The sequence below is a fragment of the Puma concolor genome, chromosome C2 (assembly GCF_028749965.1).
Source record: "Puma concolor isolate L17-30 chromosome C2, mPumCon1.1.hap2, whole genome shotgun sequence".
Lineage (NCBI taxonomy): Eukaryota > Metazoa > Chordata > Mammalia > Carnivora > Felidae > Puma > Puma concolor.
Genome location: NC_141675.1, coordinates 156064957 through 156085977, shown reverse-complemented (window position 1 = coordinate 156085977; position 21021 = coordinate 156064957). Strand labels below are relative to the sequence as shown.

At 58.0% G+C, this 21021-nt stretch overlaps 1 protein-coding gene and 1 long non-coding RNA gene across 4 annotated transcripts in view; one reads left to right on the top strand and one right to left on the bottom strand.

The window, feature by feature from the left end:
* The window catches only part of TMPRSS2 (transmembrane serine protease 2), a 35813-nt gene extending 15611 nt beyond the window's left edge, over positions 1-20202 (top strand). For all 3 annotated transcript variants that reach the window (XM_086676010.1, XM_086676012.1, XM_086676011.1), the window contains exons 4-14: positions 486-572; positions 1238-1357; positions 6618-6744; positions 7995-8105; positions 10508-10551; positions 12280-12451; positions 13884-14059; positions 15144-15239; positions 17245-17387; positions 17842-17994; positions 18715-20202. In XM_086676010.1, coding sequence (XP_086532136.1) covers positions 486-572; positions 1238-1357; positions 6618-6744; positions 7995-8105; positions 10508-10551; positions 12280-12451; positions 13884-14059; positions 15144-15239; positions 17245-17387; positions 17842-17994; positions 18715-18726 — 1241 coding nt within the window. In that variant the 3' untranslated portion in view covers positions 18727-20202. The remainder of the gene's footprint in view (positions 1-485; positions 573-1237; positions 1358-6617; positions 6745-7994; positions 8106-10507; positions 10552-12279; positions 12452-13883; positions 14060-15143; positions 15240-17244; positions 17388-17841; positions 17995-18714) is intronic.
* On the bottom strand, positions 8114-10772 carry LOC147577632 (uncharacterized). The gene is made up of 3 exons (XR_015240464.1): positions 10614-10772; positions 10011-10156; positions 8114-8338 (listed from the first exon to the last, which is right to left on the bottom strand). It is a non-coding gene; the product is annotated as an uncharacterized LOC147577632 (long non-coding RNA).
* Positions 20203-21021: the final 819 nt, after the last annotated feature.

Sequence of the window (21021 nt, the reverse complement as noted above, 5' to 3'; positions counted from 1 at the left end):
TTAAGATGATACTTTTTTTTAAAAGAGCTTAACATAAGTATATGTTACTTCATATCATGGCTTCCTGTTTTGCTTTTGTGCCCTAAAACGCATAAAATTGAGTGCGCGGAAGAGGTTGAGACCTCGCAGGATGCGTTCTTAAAATTAAAAGCCTCATTTTTGAGTGTATAAAAAGTTATCATGGGGCGCCTGGGTGGCTCAGTCGGTTGGGCATCTGACTGTGGCTCAGGTCACCATCTTCTAGTTTGGGGGTTCGAGTCCCGCAGCGGACTCTGTGCTGACCGTGTGGAGCCTGCTGGGGACCCTCTCTCTCCCTCTCTCTCCACCCCTCCCCCACTTGGCTTTCTCTCTCCAAATACATAAATAAACTTAAACAAAGTCATTATCTCATGATATGCTGTACTATACAAGTAGTGGTGAGATGTGAGAGTGTGCCTTCTAAGAAATTCTGTGACCACATGGTGTGCCCACCCCCCTTTCCCCAGAGGCGAAGAAAGTGCTGTGTATCACCTTCACCCTGGGGGCCGTCCTGGCGGGAGCCGTGCTGGCCGCCGTCCTGCTCTGGAAGTTCAGTAAGTGCAGGGGGGCATCCTCATGTGGTGTCCCGCTCTCTGGGGGTGGGGCTTGTTGCTTCTGTTTGGTGACGGGGACGCAGAATCCCCATCCTCCTCCTCCAATCTCACGGTCCCCATTGTTAGGAGTCACTTTCCCGCTTCCTCCTACCCCGTGGGTCGCGGGAATCCCATACTGTTGGTGGAGTACTGACCACGGTGGGTTTACGCGGTGCTCTGGGGCGCTAGCTGCCGCCCCGGGGCCACTTGTCCCCTGGATCTCTGTGCAGCATCACCTGCTACGCGCTGGGGCGGGTCTTGCCTGCAGCAGCTCTTTAACCACAGCCCGGCCTTTCCATCCGCCTGGGGCAGGGGACTCAGGGCATTTATGGATCCAGAGGTCACCTGAGGAAGGCGGGTGGTGCTGTCCAAGCCCAAGGCTGGGAGCCCCTCCCCGCCCCCCTGGAAGTGATGCACCGGGGCCCCCCCTGCCTCTGACGGCCAGCCCTGTTTCCTTTGGTAGATGATGGGGTCAAGGACACATCTGCTCCTTATTAAGACAAAGGGGGGACGTGATCTCTCCTGCCGCTTGGGGCTCGGAGAGCGGACGTTGGCGCTCGCAGTGGGTGCGTGGGGTTTTCCTGGTGTCCCCGGCTGACTGGGTCTCCCTCCCGTCTCTCTGCAAGTGGAGAACAAATGCTTGGTGTCCGGGATCGAGTGCGGGTCCTCGGGAACCTGCGTCAGCCCCTCTCACTGGTGTGACGGGGTCCTGCACTGCCCCAGCGGGGAGGACGAGAACCGATGCGGTAAGTCTCAGGACTGCGTGCGCCTGGGGACGCAGGCGCTCTGCCCGGGGTGCCCTGGCTCCTGGTGTCCACCGCAGAGACCGCGGCCCCATCCTAGGCAAGATGGCCAGGCCTGTGTCCGGCACGGCCACCCGGGAGGTCACTGAACCGCTACCTGGAGGCTGTACCTTTGGTCTGATCGCAGATGAGGACCCAGGCTCAGAGAGGGTGTGCTCCTGGCCCAGCAGCACACAGCAGGGACAGAGGGGGATTGCAGGGCTGGGTCACTGTGACAGGGCGCCCCCAGCTGGCCCGGGGCGTCACCTCGCAGCCACTGCAGGAGCGAAGTATTTAACGTGGAGATGGGGGGGGGCGCAGTATGTGCTTTCAAAGCCGGCTCGCCTTTAGAATCATGTGTGTCTATCATCACAGAGCGGGCACCTGGCTTTGCTTTCGGTATTTTCTGTCAATTGTTGCAAGTGATTTCAAGGGTGGTGGCGTGGCTGTAATCGGAGATGGGGCCTGAGCGGGAGCGGTGCTGCATCCACCGACAGCCACCCGCAGAGTGAGTCTGACCTCAGTCCGGCACCGGCCGAGGGGACAGCACGCCGGCTGGTTGTTTCCCGGCCGTGCCCGTGTGGCCTGGGTGGGCGGAGATGGAGGAACGAAGCATCGTCTAAGGTGCCGGTAACTGAGCTCCACCCCGGGCTGGAGCTGGCTTATTTGTCTTGAAAAGCTTTTACGTTGCGGTCCTCCCGCGGAACATGTTAGGCAGTGTGACCCACGCACGCGGGGACCACGGCCGTGGCGCTGTGATGCTATGTCCCCGCGCCCTGGATCCTGCCGCACGCTCTGACACGTTTATATGACAACCACTTGTTTTTAAGCAAACAGAAATTTCAAAATTGTAGTGCCAGGGGCATCGCCAGAAATTTCACGAGTGGCTTTACTCCTCTCCCATCCAGTTTCTCCTAACTCCCGAGGGTTTCATTTAAACATGGGGCAGACTAGGGGTGCTTGGGGGCCTCAGTCGGTTGAGCGGCAGGCTTCGGCTCAGGTCATGATCTCACGGTTCATGAGTTTGAGCCCCACGGCGGGCTCTGTGCTGACAGCTCGGAGCCTGGAGCCCGCTTCGGCTTCTGTGTCTCCCTCTCTCTCTCTCTGCCGTGCGCCCCTGCTTGGGCTCTGTCTCTCCCTCTCAAAAAAAATAAACATAAAAACATTTAAACACAGGGGCGGAAGATGTGGGTCCCCTTTCTTCTCCTGGGCCTTCCAGGGTGAAGACAGCTTTCCTGCATGTCCTCTGAGCCAGGTCACGGCACCTGTGCGGGACACCCCGCTGGCCCCGGCTGGTGGGACCCCCCAGTGGGGAAGGCTGGGCCTTGGGCGCCGGCTCTGTGTGGCCCGTGGGGCAGCCTGTGTCCATGGCCAACACCTTGGTCCGTGAGCCCCCACAGCACAGCGTTGCCTGTATCCCGGAGAGTGTTTGCACTTGGCAGTGACTCCCCGCCCCCAGCTCGTTAAACTTTCAACACACCACCTTGCCCGTGTGTTGGTGACATATTTGTCGCCATTTTCCTAAGTAGGGGGCGTTGCGATTCAGAGCGTGGTGAAGCGATCAGGTGTGATGGCTTTTGGTGTTTTCATACGCATGGGCGGGCGCACATGGGCAACCCTGAACTCTAGCAAGACGAATTGTTCAAGTTCCTCTTCCTCCCTGTCTTCTTAATGTTTACGTTGTGTCTGTTTCCTTCAACACGTTGAGCTAACGTACCCGGGCAGATCAAAATCAGGAAGTACCCAAGGATGTGCAGGGAAAACCCAACCTCCCCCACCCTGCACGCACACGCGCACACGGTCATGTGCCCATCCACCAGCCAATCACGTTTCTCTCTCAAGGGCAGCAGATATGTATCGCTCCCTTCTCTTTCGGATAGTTTTTAGGTGAAAAAGCAAATACGTGTGTGTATATTTTGTATTGTCCTCACCTCCCAGTGGTCACTGCCTCGCTGACTGCACGGGCCTTGATGACACAGCCTGGGACCATTTCTGATTGGGACGTGAGCCCTCGCTTTCCCGCAGCCACACACTCCGTGCTCCTGGGTGTAGACATGCCTTGGGAGGCTTCTTCTGGGGGACCCAACATGCATGTTCCAGGCACAGGAGAATATTGGTAGGAAATACCTCCAGAAGCAAGATCGCTGGGTCAGATTTTGTAATTGGATAGACCCACCTTAACTTAGGATTATTTAATTTCCACATTGATTATTTATATAAAGCAAAACAGGTGACCGTGACATCGTGCGTGTCTTCTGCGTCGGATCAGAACACACATTTGATGTGCTTGCAGTTGTCCACCTTGTGGAGCGGACGTTATTTTCAACAAAATGCACATCTTCTGACACTAAAGAATATCTCCCGTCCCGTTGAAAACGTTCAAGTGCGCACAGAGAGCGTTCTTTTTCCAGGGGTGCGTGTAGTCTTGAATATATATATCGAACGTATGCGTATTGTTAATGCTAATCCGCTTTCTACATCCGTCGCCCTGGTTTCTGTGGCCATTAAATGTCGCCAGAGAAACTGGAGAACCACTCGAGGTGACCCAGTTACCGTACTGTTCTGTGCACTTGAGATCGGCTGAGAGGGGAGACCTTAGGTGTTCTCACCGCAGGAGAAAGGAAAGAAAAGAAAGCTGGATCTGTGCAAGGTGGTGGGTGCGCTTGATTGTGGCACCCGGTTCCCAGGGTACACACGTCTCAAAACACCAGGTCGTACCCCTTAAGTATGTACAATTGTTATCTGTCCTCTATACCTCAGTAAAGCCGAGAAGTTCCTGATACTTAAAAAAAGAAAGAAAAGAACTTGAGCTTGGGACCGTTTCCAGCTCTCTGGGGCATCAGCTGTCGTGTTCTCCTAGTTAACATTTGTCTAAGTGTTTATTTAAACTGCAGTTAGTTCACATACAGTGTAATATTCGTTTCAGGTATACAGGAGAGTGATTCGATAGTTGCATACATCGCCCCGTGCTCATCATGACAAGTACCCTCCTTAATCCCTATCACCTGTCCTAGTGAGCATTTGACTGCAGAGACACGAGATGGAAGGAAAAAAAAAATCCCTAAAATTACCACAAACCGAAAAGGAAACGTCTCCTGCACTTTCTGCTATGCCACAGTGTCAGTTTTATTTTAATTTTGGAATTATTTTTAATTTTGTTTCATGTTTATTTTTGAGAGAGAGAGAGAGAGAGAGAGCGAGCAGGGGAGGGGCAGAGAGAGGGGGAGACACAGAATCCGAAGCAGGCTCTAGGCTCTGAGCTGTCAACACAGAGCTGGACCTGGGGCTCGAACCCACGAGCCGTGAGATCATGACCTGAGCCAAAGTCAGACGCTTAACCGACGGAGCCACCCAGGCGCCCCAGGGCCCCCTGCCCTGCACACAGTGTATGGGACTTTCATTTCAATTGATGAGCCAATTATTAGTATGTCGTTATTAACGCAAGTCCTTAGTTCACGCTTGGCATTGTGGACAAACGTGTGACGTGTTTGCATTTGGACAGCGGGTTAGAACAAATGTGCAATGACACGTACCCACCAGTACAGTATCATACAGAGTATCCTCACTGCTTTGAAAATCCTCTGTGCTCTGCCCGTTCATCCCTCCCTCCCCCAACCCCTGCAACCACTCCATAGTTGTGCCTTTTCCAGAACGTCCTATGGTTGGAATCATACAGTTTGTAGCCTCTTCAGAACGGCTTCTGTCACCTGGTGATATGCATTTCAGTTTCCTCCCCGGCTTTTCCTGGCTTGATAGCTCGTTTCTTTTTAGCACTGAATGATGTTCCATTGCCTGGATGGACCACGGTTTGTTTAGCCACCTCAGGGAGCTCGTGGCTAGCTCCCACATGGCGCATGGGGATCACCCATCCAGGAAGCATTAGGAAATTATCAGACCGCGGCTGGTCACGTCACAGGGAATGAGCCAGAACGTCCACTGAGTTGGGGCCACAGAAGCGGGGCAAGAATGAGGTCTGCGATAATCAGGTCCTCATTTTATATTTTAAGTCACATATATTCCCCCCGGAGCTCAGAGCACGGGCTCACATGCTTTTGCGCATCAGTGAACGTCGTACGTCACACAGCGTTTAGCAGCCTGCCCTCCTTCACGGCATGCCGTTTTCAAGGTCGTTTGTATGAATATGTGACACCAGTTAATCCTCAAGCCATATGGGCGGGACCCGCTCTGTGGCTGTGCCCCTCCTGATCCAGCCGTTCACACATGGAACGTTCTCGGAATTCTGGATTGTTGTTACCCCTAGGGAGGGAGAAGTCACTGGCATAGAGAGAGGTTTAGAAGACGTCTAAGGTGTTTCATTTCCTTAAACATAAGCGCTGAGGTCATTTGGGCGAAGTGTGACTGAATTTAGAGGCAGAACCTTGCACCAGGGGGGTGGGGCATGTCTCTGGTGCTCTGCCAGGATCCGGGGTGTTGGGCAAGAACGGTCGATCTGTTGTTCAAAATGATTGTTTAAAGATCATTTCTGGGGGCGCCTGGGGGGCTCAGTCAGTTAAGCGTCCGACTCTTGGTTTCAGCTCAGGTCACGGATCTCACAGTTCGTGAGTTCGCGCCCCGAATTGGGCTCTGCGCTGATGCTCGGAGCCTGCTTGGGATTCTCTCTCTCCCTCTCTCTGCCCCTCCCCCACCCACTCTCTCTGTCTCTCTCTGTCTCTCTCAAAATAAATAAATAAAACTGAAAAAAAGACCTTTTTAAAAAAAAAAACCCTTTATCTTTTTCATTTATTTTTAAATACTCGCTTTATCAAGATATGGCTCACGTACCATAGAATTCATCCCTGAGAACATACAGTTCAGCGGCTTTTCTACGGTCACCCCCTCCCCCCACCCCAGGGTCCCCCGCAACCACTAATCCACCGAGTGTTGCTCTGGATTCCCCACTCTGGGCCTTTCATACAGCGCATGGGCCTGCGTGGGCCTCCTTTCAGGGCCGATGACACTCCGTGGCGTAGATGGGCCACCTTGTGTCCATTCATCCGTCCACGGTCGCTTACGTTCTCCTGCCTTCCGGCTCTTGTCTGAACACCCGCTGCCAGTGCTTTGGGGGTGAAGAGCACTTTAGAGCCGGGAAGGGGTGCGCGGTCAGTGCCGTGGGGACAGGACCCCTCGTGTCGCCGCCTCTGAGCCTTTGTGTGGGGGCGGGGGGGGGGCTCGAGTGGCGTTGGGTCGGCCCCCAGAACCTCACGGAGCGTCTCCTTCGCTGCAGTGCGCCTCTACGGACCGAACTTCATCCTCCAGGTGTATTCGTCCCAGAGGAAGTCGTGGCACCCCGTGTGTCAGGATGACTGGAGCGAGGGCTACGGAAGGGCCGCGTGCCAGGACATGGGCTACCGGTGAGTGCGGCCCCACCGCGGAAGCGGAGGGAAGATTCTCTCCGCCCTCCCCGGAGGGACCTCTGGCTCCTTCCCAGAGCTGGTCAGGGAAGCCAGCAGGTGCCCAGCGCATCCCCCTGCCCCCGTCCCCTGCACCTGGTGAGCAAGACTCACTACCCCCCAGCCCTGCCGCCTCCTGGACCTCCATCCACTCCCGGTTCCCCGTCCGCTCCCACCCACGGTCAAGGTCACCGAGGTCCAGGGTGCCGGCCGGGGACTCCTTTTCTCAAGGAGCTCTTAAGGAGCACTGAGGCCTCACCTCCTCAGGCCTCCCTGGCTGGGGGGGGGGGGGCGGCGGGGGGCTGGGGGAGGTCAGAGGGCACAGATGTGCAGACGTTCACTGCATACATGCTTGGGGGACGCACTGAGCCTTTGAATGGGGGACAGGTGGCATCAGATTGCCGTGGGAGAGAATTCAGTCCTGCCTGTGGCCACAGGGATGGGGGGAGAGGCAGGAGGGACCCTCCCTGGGGCTCCCAGCCAGGGGCTCCCCAGGGTATCCCTTGGCGTGCATGGCAGCCGTCTGGCCGCACGGGGAAAGGCTGTGTGATTTTATTGTCACTAGGTCTTCCTCGGGGTGTCTCTGTGTGACTTCTGCGCAGCACTAGGGGGTTCTCCGTATGCCAGTAGTCAAGGTTAATCACTGCTTGATAAGAAGTGTGACATCTTTGGGGGTGGGGCAGAGGGGGAAATGGGTGATGGGCATTGAAGAGGGCACTTGTCGGGATGAGCGCTGGGTGTCGTATGGAAGCCAATCCGACAATAAATTATGTTTTTTTAAAAAAAAAGAAAGAAACTTGGCATCTTAGCCAGCGAAATCTCTCCAAATGCCATCCCCAATGGACGTAGTAACGCCCCCATCATGTTCAGGACCCAACGGGATTTTATAGCGGGGGAGTGTTTTAACATCCGTAAATTCTCTTAGGTTACATGTACTCACATCCCCTTTGTCCGTATTTCTCTATCCTCGCCCAAACTAGATTAGAAAAAGGCCCACGGAGGGCTTTCACCTGACGCTTCCGGGTTATTGGATCCAAAGAGGATTATTAGACAGCGTCACTTGATCAGACCTTGTGGTTTTGTTTCCCACATGCTAAGGTGTCCCCCCTTATCCGAACACCGTACGAGAGAAGTATGGCGATACGGCCCAAGGATTTGCCGTCGCTTGTCACGAAGCCATTATTTTAATCAAGGTTTTCTGTCTCCTTTAGGAATAGTTTCTATTCTAGCCACGGAGTAGCGGATGACAGTGGGGCCACCAGCTTTATGAGGGTGAACACAAGTGCTAACCATATGGATCTCTATAAGAAACTGTACCACAGGTATTTGGTGATTTCTTTATTTTTCCTTTAAGAAATTTTGTAACGAGAGCGAGCAAGAGACACCATGGGGAGTCACGGTCCCGAGGTGGCGTTCTCGGACTGCGATTCCAGTATCACTGAGAGTTTCTCTCTGGGAGGAGATCGGACTCGGAGTGGGGGTGGTTCATTCTCGGGGAGCAGCTGAGGGTTATTTGCCATGGTCTTCGTGCCCTCTGCCCTCAGCCCTGGTGGCCCTGGAAAACATGGTAAAATGAAAATGGAGAGTCCTCCTGACTGCATTAAAACACTCCCCAGACATTAGAGACGGACAGACTGCGGGTCAGGGTATGTCTCCACGAACCCCCGAGAAAGTCAGCGTCCCAAGGGGGTTGCCAGCCCATCCCGCTTCGCCCGGGATGGTGCCCGTTTCAGCCCGGAAGTCCTGCTTCCCCAGGGGCCCTCTCGGTCCCCAGCAGCAGGGATGGCTGGTCCCCTGGCCCCCCCAGCCACCCTGTCAGATGGCACCCGGCCGGGCGTGCGCGGCATCCCGGGGGGCCCGGGAGGGAGCAGCTAGTCCGGTTCAGCCCACGTGTCCTGTAGCTCGAAGCCAACCTGTGGCCCGGGGCGGGTCTCAGTGTGTCCAGTGGGTGGAAGAGAACCTGAACAGCAGATCGCAGGATTGGTGGCCTAGCTGGTTGGGAGGGTGGGGGGCAGGGGGTGCTTGAGCTGCTTGTTTCGTCTCGCGCGTGTTTAAAATGTTCACCGTCTCCCCAGACCGTCGTTGCTACCTGCCTCCTCTTTCACGTGAAAGTCGCACGGCGTCTTTGTGTGCAAGCCCTGGTCAGCTCCCAGGTCCCTATCGCTCATCCCCAGGTGGCTGGCCAAGCCGTCACCTCCCTGTGGGCCAGGTGCCAGGGGCTGCCCTTGGGGTGGGTGAAGTGACGTGGCACCCCTCCTTTCCTTGGAGAGGGCGGCCGGCGGCGGCTTTGCGTTCCTGGTGGCCGCTGGCCGTGGTGGCTGGGGGACCGATTTCCGCCCAAGCTGCCCAGCCTGGCTGTCCCCAGGAACGTGACAGAGTGAGCCCAGGAGGAGGGCTGTGCTCACCAGGTGCACATCAAAACGGCGGGGCCGCGGTCTGCCTGCCCAGGAAGCTAAACACAGCTGCCTGGGCTCTTGGTCGATGCTGAGTGTTTCTGTCCTTCCCGGTGACACTCCCATGCGGGATCAGGGCTGCGCGGGGAGGGAGGGCCACCACCTCCGGGACTCACAAGGTGGCTGCCGGGTGTGGGGGGGTGGTGCGGAAGGCTCCCTTCTCTTCGCTTTGATCCCCGAGTCGCAGACTCCATGTGACCACACGCTGGTGGCCGGACAGCGGCCCCTCCACATGGAGGAGAGTCAGCCTTGTGACCCTCAGGAAACATTTTCTTTTCATGGGAACGTGTCTTCTCTTGGCGTTGCCATGCCGCACAGCCGAAGACGCCTGGGACACACGGTGTCCGTGGAACCAGGGGGCATCTTGATGTGAGGGTGTCAGAAGCTGACTTTATGTGTGGAACTTGGGCTTGTGTCGAGTCGTTTGGGGGAGGTTCAAGGAAGCAGGGCTCTGCTCTGGATTGGATGCTGTTGGGAAGCGAGGCGATTTTGCGATTGGTATCTTAATGCCTTTTTTCCTTCTAGAAGGGGGCTGGCATGAAGCCAGGCTACACGGAGATTGGCAAGCAGGTGCCGTCACTCTTGGCGGCCAGCAGAGGGGGCTGTTGGTCACTGTGATCTGGACTAAGCTTCTGGTCAGGCCCCGGGGTGGACCCCCTGAATGTGGTTACGTTGGGTGCAACCAACCCTCTCTCCTCCACCATCTGTCAGGGGAAGATTCACTCTGAGACGGAATGCGCTGGTTACTTATTTTTCAGATGCAATTTCACTTACCGCCCAAATGAGTGACTTAACTTTTCTTTGGCTCCTGAGCCAGCGAGGGGTCGTCTCGTTTTTCTGTGCAATACGCGTAAAGCAGTTACAGGAACCCGGAAGGTTACAGATGACTTCCTTACAAAATTAGAGGGTGATTTTCAGTTCTGGAAATAAAAATAGTAGCTCATGTTATTGGGTGCTTACCCTCACAACCAGTCTATGACCAGGTACTGTTATCCCACTCTACAGATGGGACAAACGACGCACAGAGAGGTTAAGTAACGAGCCCGGGGTCACACAGCTGTGACTTGAAACCCGGGCTGGGACTCAGTGCTCGATGCCAGGGTCCCCCAGGTGGATGTGCTCTCCTTTTTTGACTCTTCAATCGCGGGCCCTTCTGTGTCTGGGGAGGCAGGGGGGTGCGACCATGGGAAGAAAATGTTTATTTCTAAGTATTTTGAGGGTCAAGCATCTCGTGTATTCTAGTGACCAGAACACCCCCTGTTCTTTTGTAGTGATGTCTGTTCGTCAAAAATGGTGGTTTCTTTACGCTGTATAGGTAAGCGATTCCTGGTTTCCACCCCCCCCCCCTTTTTTTTCTCCAAAGGGAGCACCCTGTACCTTCAGAAATGCATCCCCTGCGTCTGGGGAGGCGGGGTGATGGGGTGGGATGTGTCCGAGCCTTGCACCCGGTCTGTACCCCAGCTCCACTCAAGGAACACCTTTCTGAAACTGCGGTGTCCTGGAGATGCCTCCGGCCTCGGGGCCAGGGACGCAGCCGTCCTGCGGGGACAGGCAATCTCAGGAAACTGTCGGGGCGCCAGAGGCCGTGGGTCTCCCCGTCTCGTGTTTGGCTTGCTTCTGGCTTCCCAGCCTCTATCCGTGTGGAAGGCACCCTCCCCGTGCCCTCCTCTTTGGTCCTGTTTTCGAATGAAACACTGGTCCTGCAGCTCAGCTTTGAGTGTGAACAGGTCAAACTAGCCGATGCCCCCGGGTGGACCGCGTGACCCGGGATCCTGGCCGTGACTCCCCAGCCAGGCTCAGCTCAGGCTCTTTCAGGCACCAACAGGGTGCTCACCCCGGCTCTCCGGACCTCGCTGTCCACTTCGTGGGGCAGGAGACCCACCCCCTCGAGCAAAACCTCCAGGCAGCCCCCATTGGATGGACGCTCGTGGAGCCCCGCCTCCTTTGCCCTGGCGGTGACGGGGACAGGGCAGACACTGGAGGGGCTCGGAGATTTACCCAGGGAAGCCCCTGGGACGTTAGCATCCCCTCCAACCTCCCTTTCTCCCCCGGGTTCGGGTCCACTGTGAACTTCTGCTTGTGCCTCTGAGGCCCCTGCGTCACCCGCCCGCACGACCAGGAGCCTCTGTCCTGTGGCTCCTTCCCCACCAGCGCTCAGAGTTTCCAGAGAGGAAGCCTCCTCTCCCTTTCTGGCAAAGAACTTGTCACAAGTAGCAGCAGGCCAGGCCAGGCATTGAGGACTCACACTCGCTCTCCGTCCTCCTCCTTCCTCCCTCCTCCCTCTTCTCTTCCCCTCCTCCTGCCTTCTTCCTCCTTCCTCCCTCCTCCTCCTTCATTCTCCCCTCCTCCCTCCTCCTTCTTCCTTCCTTCTTCCCTCCTTCTTCCTCCTCCCTCTTCCCCTCCCTCCTCCTCCCTCCTCTCTCTTCCCTCTTCCCTCCTCCTTCTCCTTCCTCCCCCTCCTCCTCCTCTCCTGCCTCTTCCACCCTTTCTCTCCCTCCTCCCTTCCCCTCCTCCCTCCCTCGCCTTCCTCCTCCCTTTCCCTCCTCCTTCTCCCTCCTCCCTATCCCTCCTCCTCCCTTCTTCCCTCCTGCCTCTTCCACCCTTTCTCTCCCTCCTCCCTTCCCCTCCTCCCTCCCTCACCTTCCTCCTCCCTCTCCCTCCTCCTTCTCCCTCCTCCTTCCTTCCCACCCTCTTTTGCAACGTTCAGGAGTCTTGGGGCCCCTGAGCGTTCAGTCTGTCCACGACTCCAGCAGGCCCCAGGGCCTTTGCTCCCCAGGATGGTCGCCTGCATGCGCAGGGGACAGCGAGAGGGGGCGTCAAGTGGCAGCGGAAGTGCTGCTTCCGGGGGGGGGGGGCTGGGGGAGCGTCCCCTCCTCCCCGCAACCGGAAACAGACCAGGACGCATTCTCTGTAGTTCAGACCCCAAACGCGTGGGTTGCTCCCCCAGCCTGGCCGGACTTCGGGTGGAGGGGCCGGGCCCACCCTGCGGGGGCGGCGGGGCAGCCCCGCCCGCGCTCACCTGCTCCGCGCTGGTCGCCTTCAGAGTGCGGGGTCACCGCGAAGATGGGCCGCCAGAGCCGCATCGTGGGCGGGAGCAGCGCCTCCCCGGGGGACTGGCCGTGGCAAGCCAGTCTGCACGTCCAGGGCGTCCACGTCTGCGGAGGCTCCATCATCAGCCCCGAGTGGATCGTGACGGCCGCCCACTGTGTGGAGGAGTGAGTCCCCGGGGGCGGGGGGAGGTCTGGGGGGGGGGGGGGGCGAGGGTTTGGAGGTGGCTCTGGGGCCGCGTGACCTGGGGCGGAGTCTCCGATCTCTTCAAGCTCTGGTGTCCTGGCCCGTGCGTGGGGCCCGGCGCCCCCTTCGCGGCGTGACCGGGGGGGCCTGGTGGGCTGGAGCGCGGGGAGCGGGACCCCCTCCTGCCGCCGGCTTCGCGGCTCCTGCCTCTCTCGGGAGCCCCCTACTTCTGGGAGGGCCGGACTCCCTGGAAGCCCATCCTCACCACCGCAGGCCAGGGGACTTCCCGCTGCCCTGCCCCAAGGCTCCCTGGGACGCACGGTCAAGCATCCCTGGCCACAGCGTGGCCCTCAGGACGGGGCAGCCGTAATTTACAGCGTCCGCTTTTGTGGACGACGCTGCCCCCCTCCTTTCTCCTTAAACACAGACTTTTTTGGCCACACGCCTCCTTTGGAGGAAACCGCTCGGCAGAGAGGTCTTTCCGGCTTAGCATGACCTCAAGCCGGCTGCGGTCCTGGCCATGCCGTCCTCTGGCTGTGTGGCCCCCGACCGTTCACGCAAGGTGTCTGACCGCAGTGTCCCCTTTGCACACCTGCAGGACAGGTGTACCTGCCCCCCGAAGGCCGTTGGCGGGGGGGCGGGGGGGAGGGAGCAACGTTTGTCACCCACTGGTGTTCCCTTCCTGACTTCCTTCCACCGGATTCCGATACCTCCCGGGATCTGGGGTTCTCCTAAAAGGGAAACACTTAGACGAAGCTAATGCCCTAATGGCTCTGAGGCCTACAATCTAGCCATCCGCATGCACTTATTAAGCACCTGTTGGTGCCAAAAGATGCCCTGATACGTGAAGGCAAGTAAGACCCAGTCCTGCAAGAAATGAGGTTTGGAACCTCAGGGAGGCAGTCAGACCAAGAAACAGCGTTCTTCGATGTTCTGAGGGTTTGTGGCTGGTACAGAAGTATGGGGGTGGAGGGGCTGGGTGGCTCAGTTAAACGACCCCCTCTTGATTTCGGCTCAGGTCACGATCTCACGGTTTGTGAGTTTGAGCCCCCCATCGGGCTCTGTGCTGATGCGCAGAGCCTGCTTGGGATTCCCTCTCTCCCTCTCTCCCTGCCCCTCCCCTGCGCTCTCTCTCCCTCTCTCTCTCTCTCTCCTAAAATAAATAAAAACACTAAAAAAAGAGAGAGGCACAGGAGGAATGGACCTCATTGTCGAGGTGCAGGGGTGGGTGGGGCCACGGCAAGGCGCCAAGGGACAAGAGCCCGAGACCTCCCTGGCCTGGCCGTGTTGCTTCTAGAGGGTCATGGCGCCTCCGGGACACCTGGCTCCGGCTTGTGACTTTGGAAGTCACCAAAGGAGTGTTTCCCATTTGCGTTGCTGAGGTGCTGAGTGGTCTTCGGCTTTACCTTCCAGACCACTGAACAACCCACGGCACTGGACGGCCTTCGTGGGAATTTTGAGGCAATCTTTCATGTTCTACGGACACGGGTACCGAGTGGGAAAAGTGATCTCCCACCCGAACTATGATTCCAAGACCAAGAACAATGACATCGCTCTTATGAAGTTGCAGACGCCTCTGACTTTTGATGGTACGTGACCGCGTCCGTGGGGCTCGGGGGCGAGTGGATGACTTTGACCAGGTGTCCAGGGAAGATGGAACCAGAGAGGGGGGTTGTGCTGTGTGCGGGGGCGTGCACCTGTGACGGGCTGGGGGAGGGAGGGAGCGGCACGCGTTTCCTCTACCGTCCGGAGTCGTGATTTAATCGACACGCGTCAAAGTCCACACGGGCTTTCCAACCACAGCGCTGCTGGCCTTCGGGGTCGGACGGCGCTTTGGAGCTGTCCTGGCCTGGTCCCCATCCACCAGATGCCACTGGTGCCCTTCAGTTGTGACACGGATGTCTCCAGACGTCGAGAGACCTGCCCTGGGGGTGAAATCGCCTCTAGCTGAGAACCGCTGATCTGAAATTTGTCAGGACTTCACTTTTTCATATAAATCCTGAAAACAAGAAACTTAACAGTTTACAACAACGAAAAGCAAGCCACGGTTTCCCTTAGCTTGGGCCCCCATTCTAGTCGATCCAAGGGGTCCTCCGGAATGTTGCAGCCCACACGGGCAGAGACAGACCAGACCCTCATCCACCACCACCCCCCTCCCCCATCTGGGACACAATGTGGACCCAGAAGAACCGGTCCACGGGGGCCGTGCCCAGCATGGCCTCCGAGGTGCAGGCTGGGAGTGCCCGCCAGCTTCTCCAGCCTCACGTGTGTCCTCTCTGCCCCTCGTCCCCTGCCGACAGTGTCTATTGTCAAATTTTTGTTCCTTGAAGATTTAAGTTTGAAAAAAGCTTCACTACTTGCAGCCTCTTTCTTAGTTCTGTTTCTTGAAGAGTTCAGCGTGAATTTCTAGAAGCAGAGCTAGCAAACAGTTCTGTTTCTAAGCAGCTTAACTTCCAGAGAAGGGAGCACCTCGCCTGTGAGGAGGAGGGGCCCGGCAGGGACAGAACGTGGGCGTGCGGGGACAGGTCGGGGTCCGGGACTCTCCTGGGGTGATGGTGGTGGTACCGGGCCCCGCGGCGTGCAGATGGGGGGGGTGGTCCGGGCTGAAGACGGTCGCTGCACAGCCTTCAGTTAGACCAGACTGGCTCACGCTGTTTTCTCTTCTTGGAACAGACAAAGTGAAGCCGGTGTGCCTGCCCAACCCAGGCTTGATGCTCGAGCCGGAACAGCCGTGTTGGATTTCCGGGTGGGGGGCCACCCACGAGAAAGGTGAGGCTCTTGGCCACGCGGTTCCCACGGAGCCCAGCACCGGGCTTGGAAGTGGGGGGGCCGGGGGGTTGATCCCGGATCCGCTCCCACGCGATTAGATCACTTCGGCCACGTCGCTCAGGCTCCGTGCCTCAGTTTCCCCATCTGCTAAATGGGGGGGAAAAAAAAAAAAAAACCCGTGCCTGCCCTACCTGGCACTGTGTCCTTACTAAGACGCAAGGGAAGCAACGTGTGTGGAAACTGCTTTTCGAAGCGTAGAGGCCGCATCAATGCGAGGGACGTACAGGCTGTGTGATCGCGTCCCCTTGTTGCTAACGGCTTGCCCCAGAAGCCGGCCATGCCCTCCGGGGGCTCAGGGACAGTGGGCTCGGTGAGGGCGGGCTTTCATGACCCGCGATGGCCAGCCGCAGGCCGCTGGAGCTGCGTCCGTCTGCCCCGACGCCCCAGAGAGGGGGGCAAGCTGCACAGTCGTGGTGCAGACCCGCTCAGCGGGCTTTGCTACGATTGACTTTCTTCTCCGAGAAAACTTTCCGGAGAAAGGGAGCTTAGCGGTTCCACTTTTATGGAGCGTGAGAAGCACTTGGTGGTACAAAGAGGCCTCTCACGCACTGTCTACGTCCTTCTGGAAAGTGTTCAAGGCAACACCCGAGAGACCCTTTAGAACAAGGCGGGAAGGACAAGAGCTGGGTGATGTGGGGGCAGATCGGGGCGACGGTGGCTGAGCCGGGCATCCAGGCACCTGGTGTAAAGAAAGTTAGAGCCGCTGAGCCTTACCCCGGGCTCACAGTGGGAAAATCGACCCGTGTTTGTGGAGCACCTCCTATGGGCTGGGAGGGCGTCACCGCACAGCATAGGACAGGAACATCTGCCCTCAGGAATGTCGCATTTCCTCGTGGATGTCTGGGGGGTGGGATGTGGTCAGCCAGCAAACAAAGAGCTGAACTGGGTGCTTTCAAAGGGCAGAAAGTTGTCACGGCGGGGGCCTGGCTGCTCTGAAGGGGTGATCAGGGAAGGCTTCTGGTAAGAGGCGACACTTGGGATCTGAATGATGAGGCTGTTGAAGGAACAGAAGGGTCAGTGTGGCGGGGTGGGGGGGGATGGCGAGTCAGGGGTGACGGTGTAGGCTGCGGGGGGGCCTCACAGGCTTTGAGGAGGACCCTGGCTTGTATTCTGCGTGAGCTAGGGAGCCGTCGGGAGCTTTTAAGGAGAATGGCATGAGCTGGCGGGCTTCTGGGGAGTCCCAGAAAGGATGCAGGCAGGAGGGGGCTGACCCCAAATGCAGGGGAATCATGTCTGGGACGCGCTGGCGGCTCAGCTGTGGGAGGTGGGCCTGGAGGCAGGAGACCGTGTCTGGGGCAGACCCCCCCCCCCCACACCACCTTGCAGGTGGACTGAACATCAGCAGGGGGAGAGGGAGGGATCCAGGGCGGTCAGCTTCTTGCTTGGGGATCTGAGCCCCAGGGTGGGTACGGTGGCACTTTCCGAGCCAGGGAGGACGGGGTGGTGAGGACTTGGGGTGGAGGGGTGCGGTGAGAGGCTCTGTTTTGTCACGTGAGGCCCGTGGCGCCTGGAAGAACCCCACGCGGAGGGAGCGAAGAGGTAGATGGACACAAGGGCCCACCCTGCTGTGGAGAGGTTTAGCGGGCAGGGGAGCCGGGAAGCGGGACCGGACCGTCGGTGGAGCCCCGTGGGGTTACGGAAACACAGCCTGACCCCTGTGGGCCCGGGAGCGGTCTGGCGAGGACGGAGCCCCAGAACCAAGGCGCTGGGCGGAGAGGGAGGAAGATTCTAGAACACAGAGCGTTCCGTAGCTCCAGGGCCAGGAAGGCCTCCCTGATTGGGAAGAGCTGTGCCAAGTCCGAGCCGTCAGCTGTCGGGATGACCCGGCCTCCCTGGAGGAGGAGGAGGAGGTCTCGGGTGCGCACTGGCGCGTCCCCAGGAGGGAGGCCACTGTTCCACGGGAGCCGCTGGCTGCACGGCCGCCCGACGCTGTTTTCCGTCTCAGGGAAAACCTCGGATGAGCTGAACGCCGTCATGGTGCCCCTCATCGAGCTCTGGCGTTGCAACAGCAAGTATGTCTACAACAACCTGGTCACGCCGGCCATGATCTGCGCGGGCTACCTGCAGGGGACCATCGACTCCTGCCAGGTGACTGGAGGGTGCCCTCGCAGCCCCCACGGACACGGGGTCCATGTCCCTGGCACGCGGGGGGTCAGCTCCGGGGTGGCCGTGGCCAGCCGCCGTGACACTGATGGTGTAAAAGCACGCGCGTGCCCGGCCACCGGCCCCGAAGGGTTTTATTTTGTCGGCTCGGGAGCGGAACAGAAGCAAGTTTTGCAACCGTTTTAAAATACGGCCGACAATTTACTTAGTAACTAACTGCTACCTGATGCAGGCTAAAAGTCGTCACTGGAAGAGTCTCTTTTGGGGATTATATTACTGTCCCTCTTGGTGGGGGGGGGGGACACAAAACCCGCACACCGTGTCATAACTGCCACGGGGACCCCCACTCCGACCCTCGCCCTGACCCCATCCCTCCGGGCGTGGCCAGTTGTGTGTGCGGGCTGTGGCTTAAACTTCCGCCCTTGGCTGTGTCCCCCAGGGTGACAGTGGAGGCCCCCTGGTCACTATGAAGAGTCACATCTGGTGGCTGATTGGGGACACGAGCTGGGGATCAGGCTGTGCCAAAGCCAACAGACCAGGCGTGTATGGAAATGTGACCGTATTTACGGACTGGATTTATCGACAAATGAGGGTAAGTTCCTGTCCCCCTCCCCACCTTGCTCTCTACTCTCGTCCCAAAGCCCAGAAGTCCGCGGGGTGTGGCGTGGCTGCCGGGGGCTCAGGCTGGCCAGGGCACGGAGGGACAGGGCCGGGTGGTGGGACAGACGGCAGAGGGAAGCCGGCACCGAGTAAGCACTTGCACCTTCGTGGGCTGCGGTCGACTTGCGCCTCCCAGACGAGGCTACACGGCTCACTTCCGCACGTTCTCGCTCCTGCCCCGTCCGGCCCTGTCCGCCTGGAGCCCCTTCCTTCGGCAGCCCGAGTCCTTGACCGTTGCCCTGTAGGAAAAAAACGTCTCTTGGCCCCGCTAAGCTTGCTGCTTCGGTTATAAGTCAGTCTAGGAGGGGCGCCTGGGTGGCGCAGTCGGTTAAGCGTCCGACTTCAGCCAGGTCACGATCTCGCGGTCCGTGAGTTCGAGCCCCGCATCGGGCTCTGGGCTGATGGCTCAGAGCCTGGAGCCTGTTTCCGATTCTGTGTCTCCCTCTCTCTCTGCCCCTCCCCCGTTCATGCTCTGTCTCTCTCTGTCCCAAAAATAAATAAACGTTGAAAAAAAAATTTAAAAAAAAATAAATAAATAAAAATAAAAAAATTAAAAAAATAAGTCAGTCTAGGAGACAAAACGAATTTGCTGCCTTTTTGTGTGTTGAGAAGATAAAGCCGTTTCTTTTTTTCTCGTTTCCTTTTTGAACAGGCAAACGGCTAATCCGCGTGGCCTTTGTCCTCGACACCGTTCCACAAGAAAATGAAGGGGCTGATTTTTAACTCCCCGTGCGTGATGTGCTGTATTTTTAGAAATGATTCGAAGGTCCTTTCGTTGTTATTAAATAGTGTATTTGTCTGTCTTCGGCACTCTCCATAGTTCTGTGCAGGCCACAGGCCCACGCTCCTGGACCCCTGGTCTGCAAGGCGTGACCAGGCCCAGCGGGGTGTGGACGCCCAGGGCCACCGCAGGGCAGAGGGATAGAGGCCGCCCGGTGGGGTCTTCCTTCTAAGCCCACTCGGGGGGCCGATGCACCTTTTGGATGCGCCTGGGGCTGGTGACTTCTCAGCTGCTGGACGGTTTGAGACAGAAAGGGAAGAAAGCCAGGTGGGACTTTCAGGGTCAGCCTGCTGGGGTCACTGCTAGGGAGGGCCAGTCTCCCTCCACCCCCCCCCCCCCGGGGGTTTTCGCTGATCATTTTTTAGTGCCTTCTTAGCAGCCCTGGATGGTGGCTGAAAATAAAGGGACCAGCCCTTCACGGGTCAAGATGGAAAGGCAGCAAGAACCTTCTCTCCCGCTCAACAGGGTGAGAGTGTAGACAGACCCCTCGGGGCAAGGGAAGTCCTTGCAAACGCAGACGCCACTGTGTGTGGGGCTGGGCGCCCCCGGGGAGAGCCAGCCCCACTCCCCCACCCTCTTCCCTTCAGATTGTGGGGTGCGGCGGAGTGGGGTGCTGTGCTGACCCTCTTGGGGCCTGCTGATTAAATGGAAATTGAGGTCACCCCCTGGGAGGGGGGGGCGGGAATCAGGGATGTGTGATTAAAGATACACTGTTTCCATGTAAAGTTCCTACGTGTTACTACCTCAGTGCTCCGGGAGTCTTGGCTGTGATGTCTCTAAGTAGTTGCTACATTGACTCTTTGACACTCTTGGCCTTGCCAAGTGGGCCGCGCGGGGGGACTTGAGGCGCTTTCCAAAGTGTTCTGTGCCGGGGGTGTGGCTTGTGCTGGCCACAGAGAGGAGAACCTGCGGCCCCTTTCAGCCCCTCAGGCTTCCCCGGGAGGGAAGGGCTGGGGTTGAATTGCCAAGTGTGGAGCCTAATTGCCTCTGCGCTGAGTCCTGCTTTGGGGGGGGGGGGGGGGGTGCTGCCTCCTGTCAAGCGCACCGGTTTCCAAGAAGGAAATGAACGATCCCACCGCCTAGGGCTTAGCCCCGAAGGGCTAGGGCTTAACCTTGAAGCGGGAGGCGGTGGCGGCCCCACTCCCCGGATGGATGCTTCCGTGCCGCGTGACCCGCCACACCGCGAGGTGCCCGCTCCCCGAGCCGGATCTTAAAATGCATTGTCGTGGCGAGAACGTGTTGCGTCCCTGGCTTCTTTTTATGTGACGCCTGTTTGTCCTCTGTTTTGTACCTTTTTTTAACTGTAAAATTCAATTGTGAAATACTGTACAAATAAATTATACATTTGTTTTCCAAGGATTTATGGAGTCCCTGCAGATGGGGATGGTGAGCAGAACCAGTCTGCACCTCCTTGGGGGGCGGTGATGCTGGGGGGCGGCCGGGGGGCGGCTGCCGGAGGGGACGGGGCTGAGGACTGAGGTGCGGGGCGGGGTGGGGGTGGGGCTGGGGGTGTGGTCCCGTCGGAGGTGTCCCGTGGTAACTCCTTTTTTTTTCCCCAAGTTTATTTATTTGAGAGAAAGAATGAGCAGCGCAGGGGCAGAGAGAGTGAGAGAATCCCAAGCAGGCTCCGAGCGGTCAGCACAGAGCCCGACGCGGGGCTCGAACCCACCAACCGTGAGATCATGAGCCGAGCCGAAGTCGGAGGCTTAACCGACTGAGCCACCCTGGCGCCCCCGTCCGTGGTAACTCCCGCACGGCTGTCACCCATGGCTCCCGCTTCCCCCTGACTCAGACCCTGAGACCCCACTGTCTTCCAGATCTCTCTGCCCGGTATCCCACACATCCTCAGCCCCAGCCTGTCCAAACCCGCGCTCAGCATCTTGTACCCTGAAGCTGTCTCCCCAAAGTCCCTGTTATTTCTGGGTGACCGAGCTGCCTCCTCAGCTCTCTTGGGCGCCAGTCCCATGGAGATGGGACTGGGACTGTGGGCAGGAGAGAAACACGGAGTTTTTTTTCTCTGCCTGAGAACAGAACTCCATTCGGATCCTTTGCATCCCCCAAATCCTGCACCCGTGACAGGTGATTGTTTTCATTATGTGTTAGAATTGTGGAAAGACACGTGGGGCGCCTGGGTGGCTCAGTCGGTTAAGCGGCCAACTCTTGATTTCAGTTCAGGTC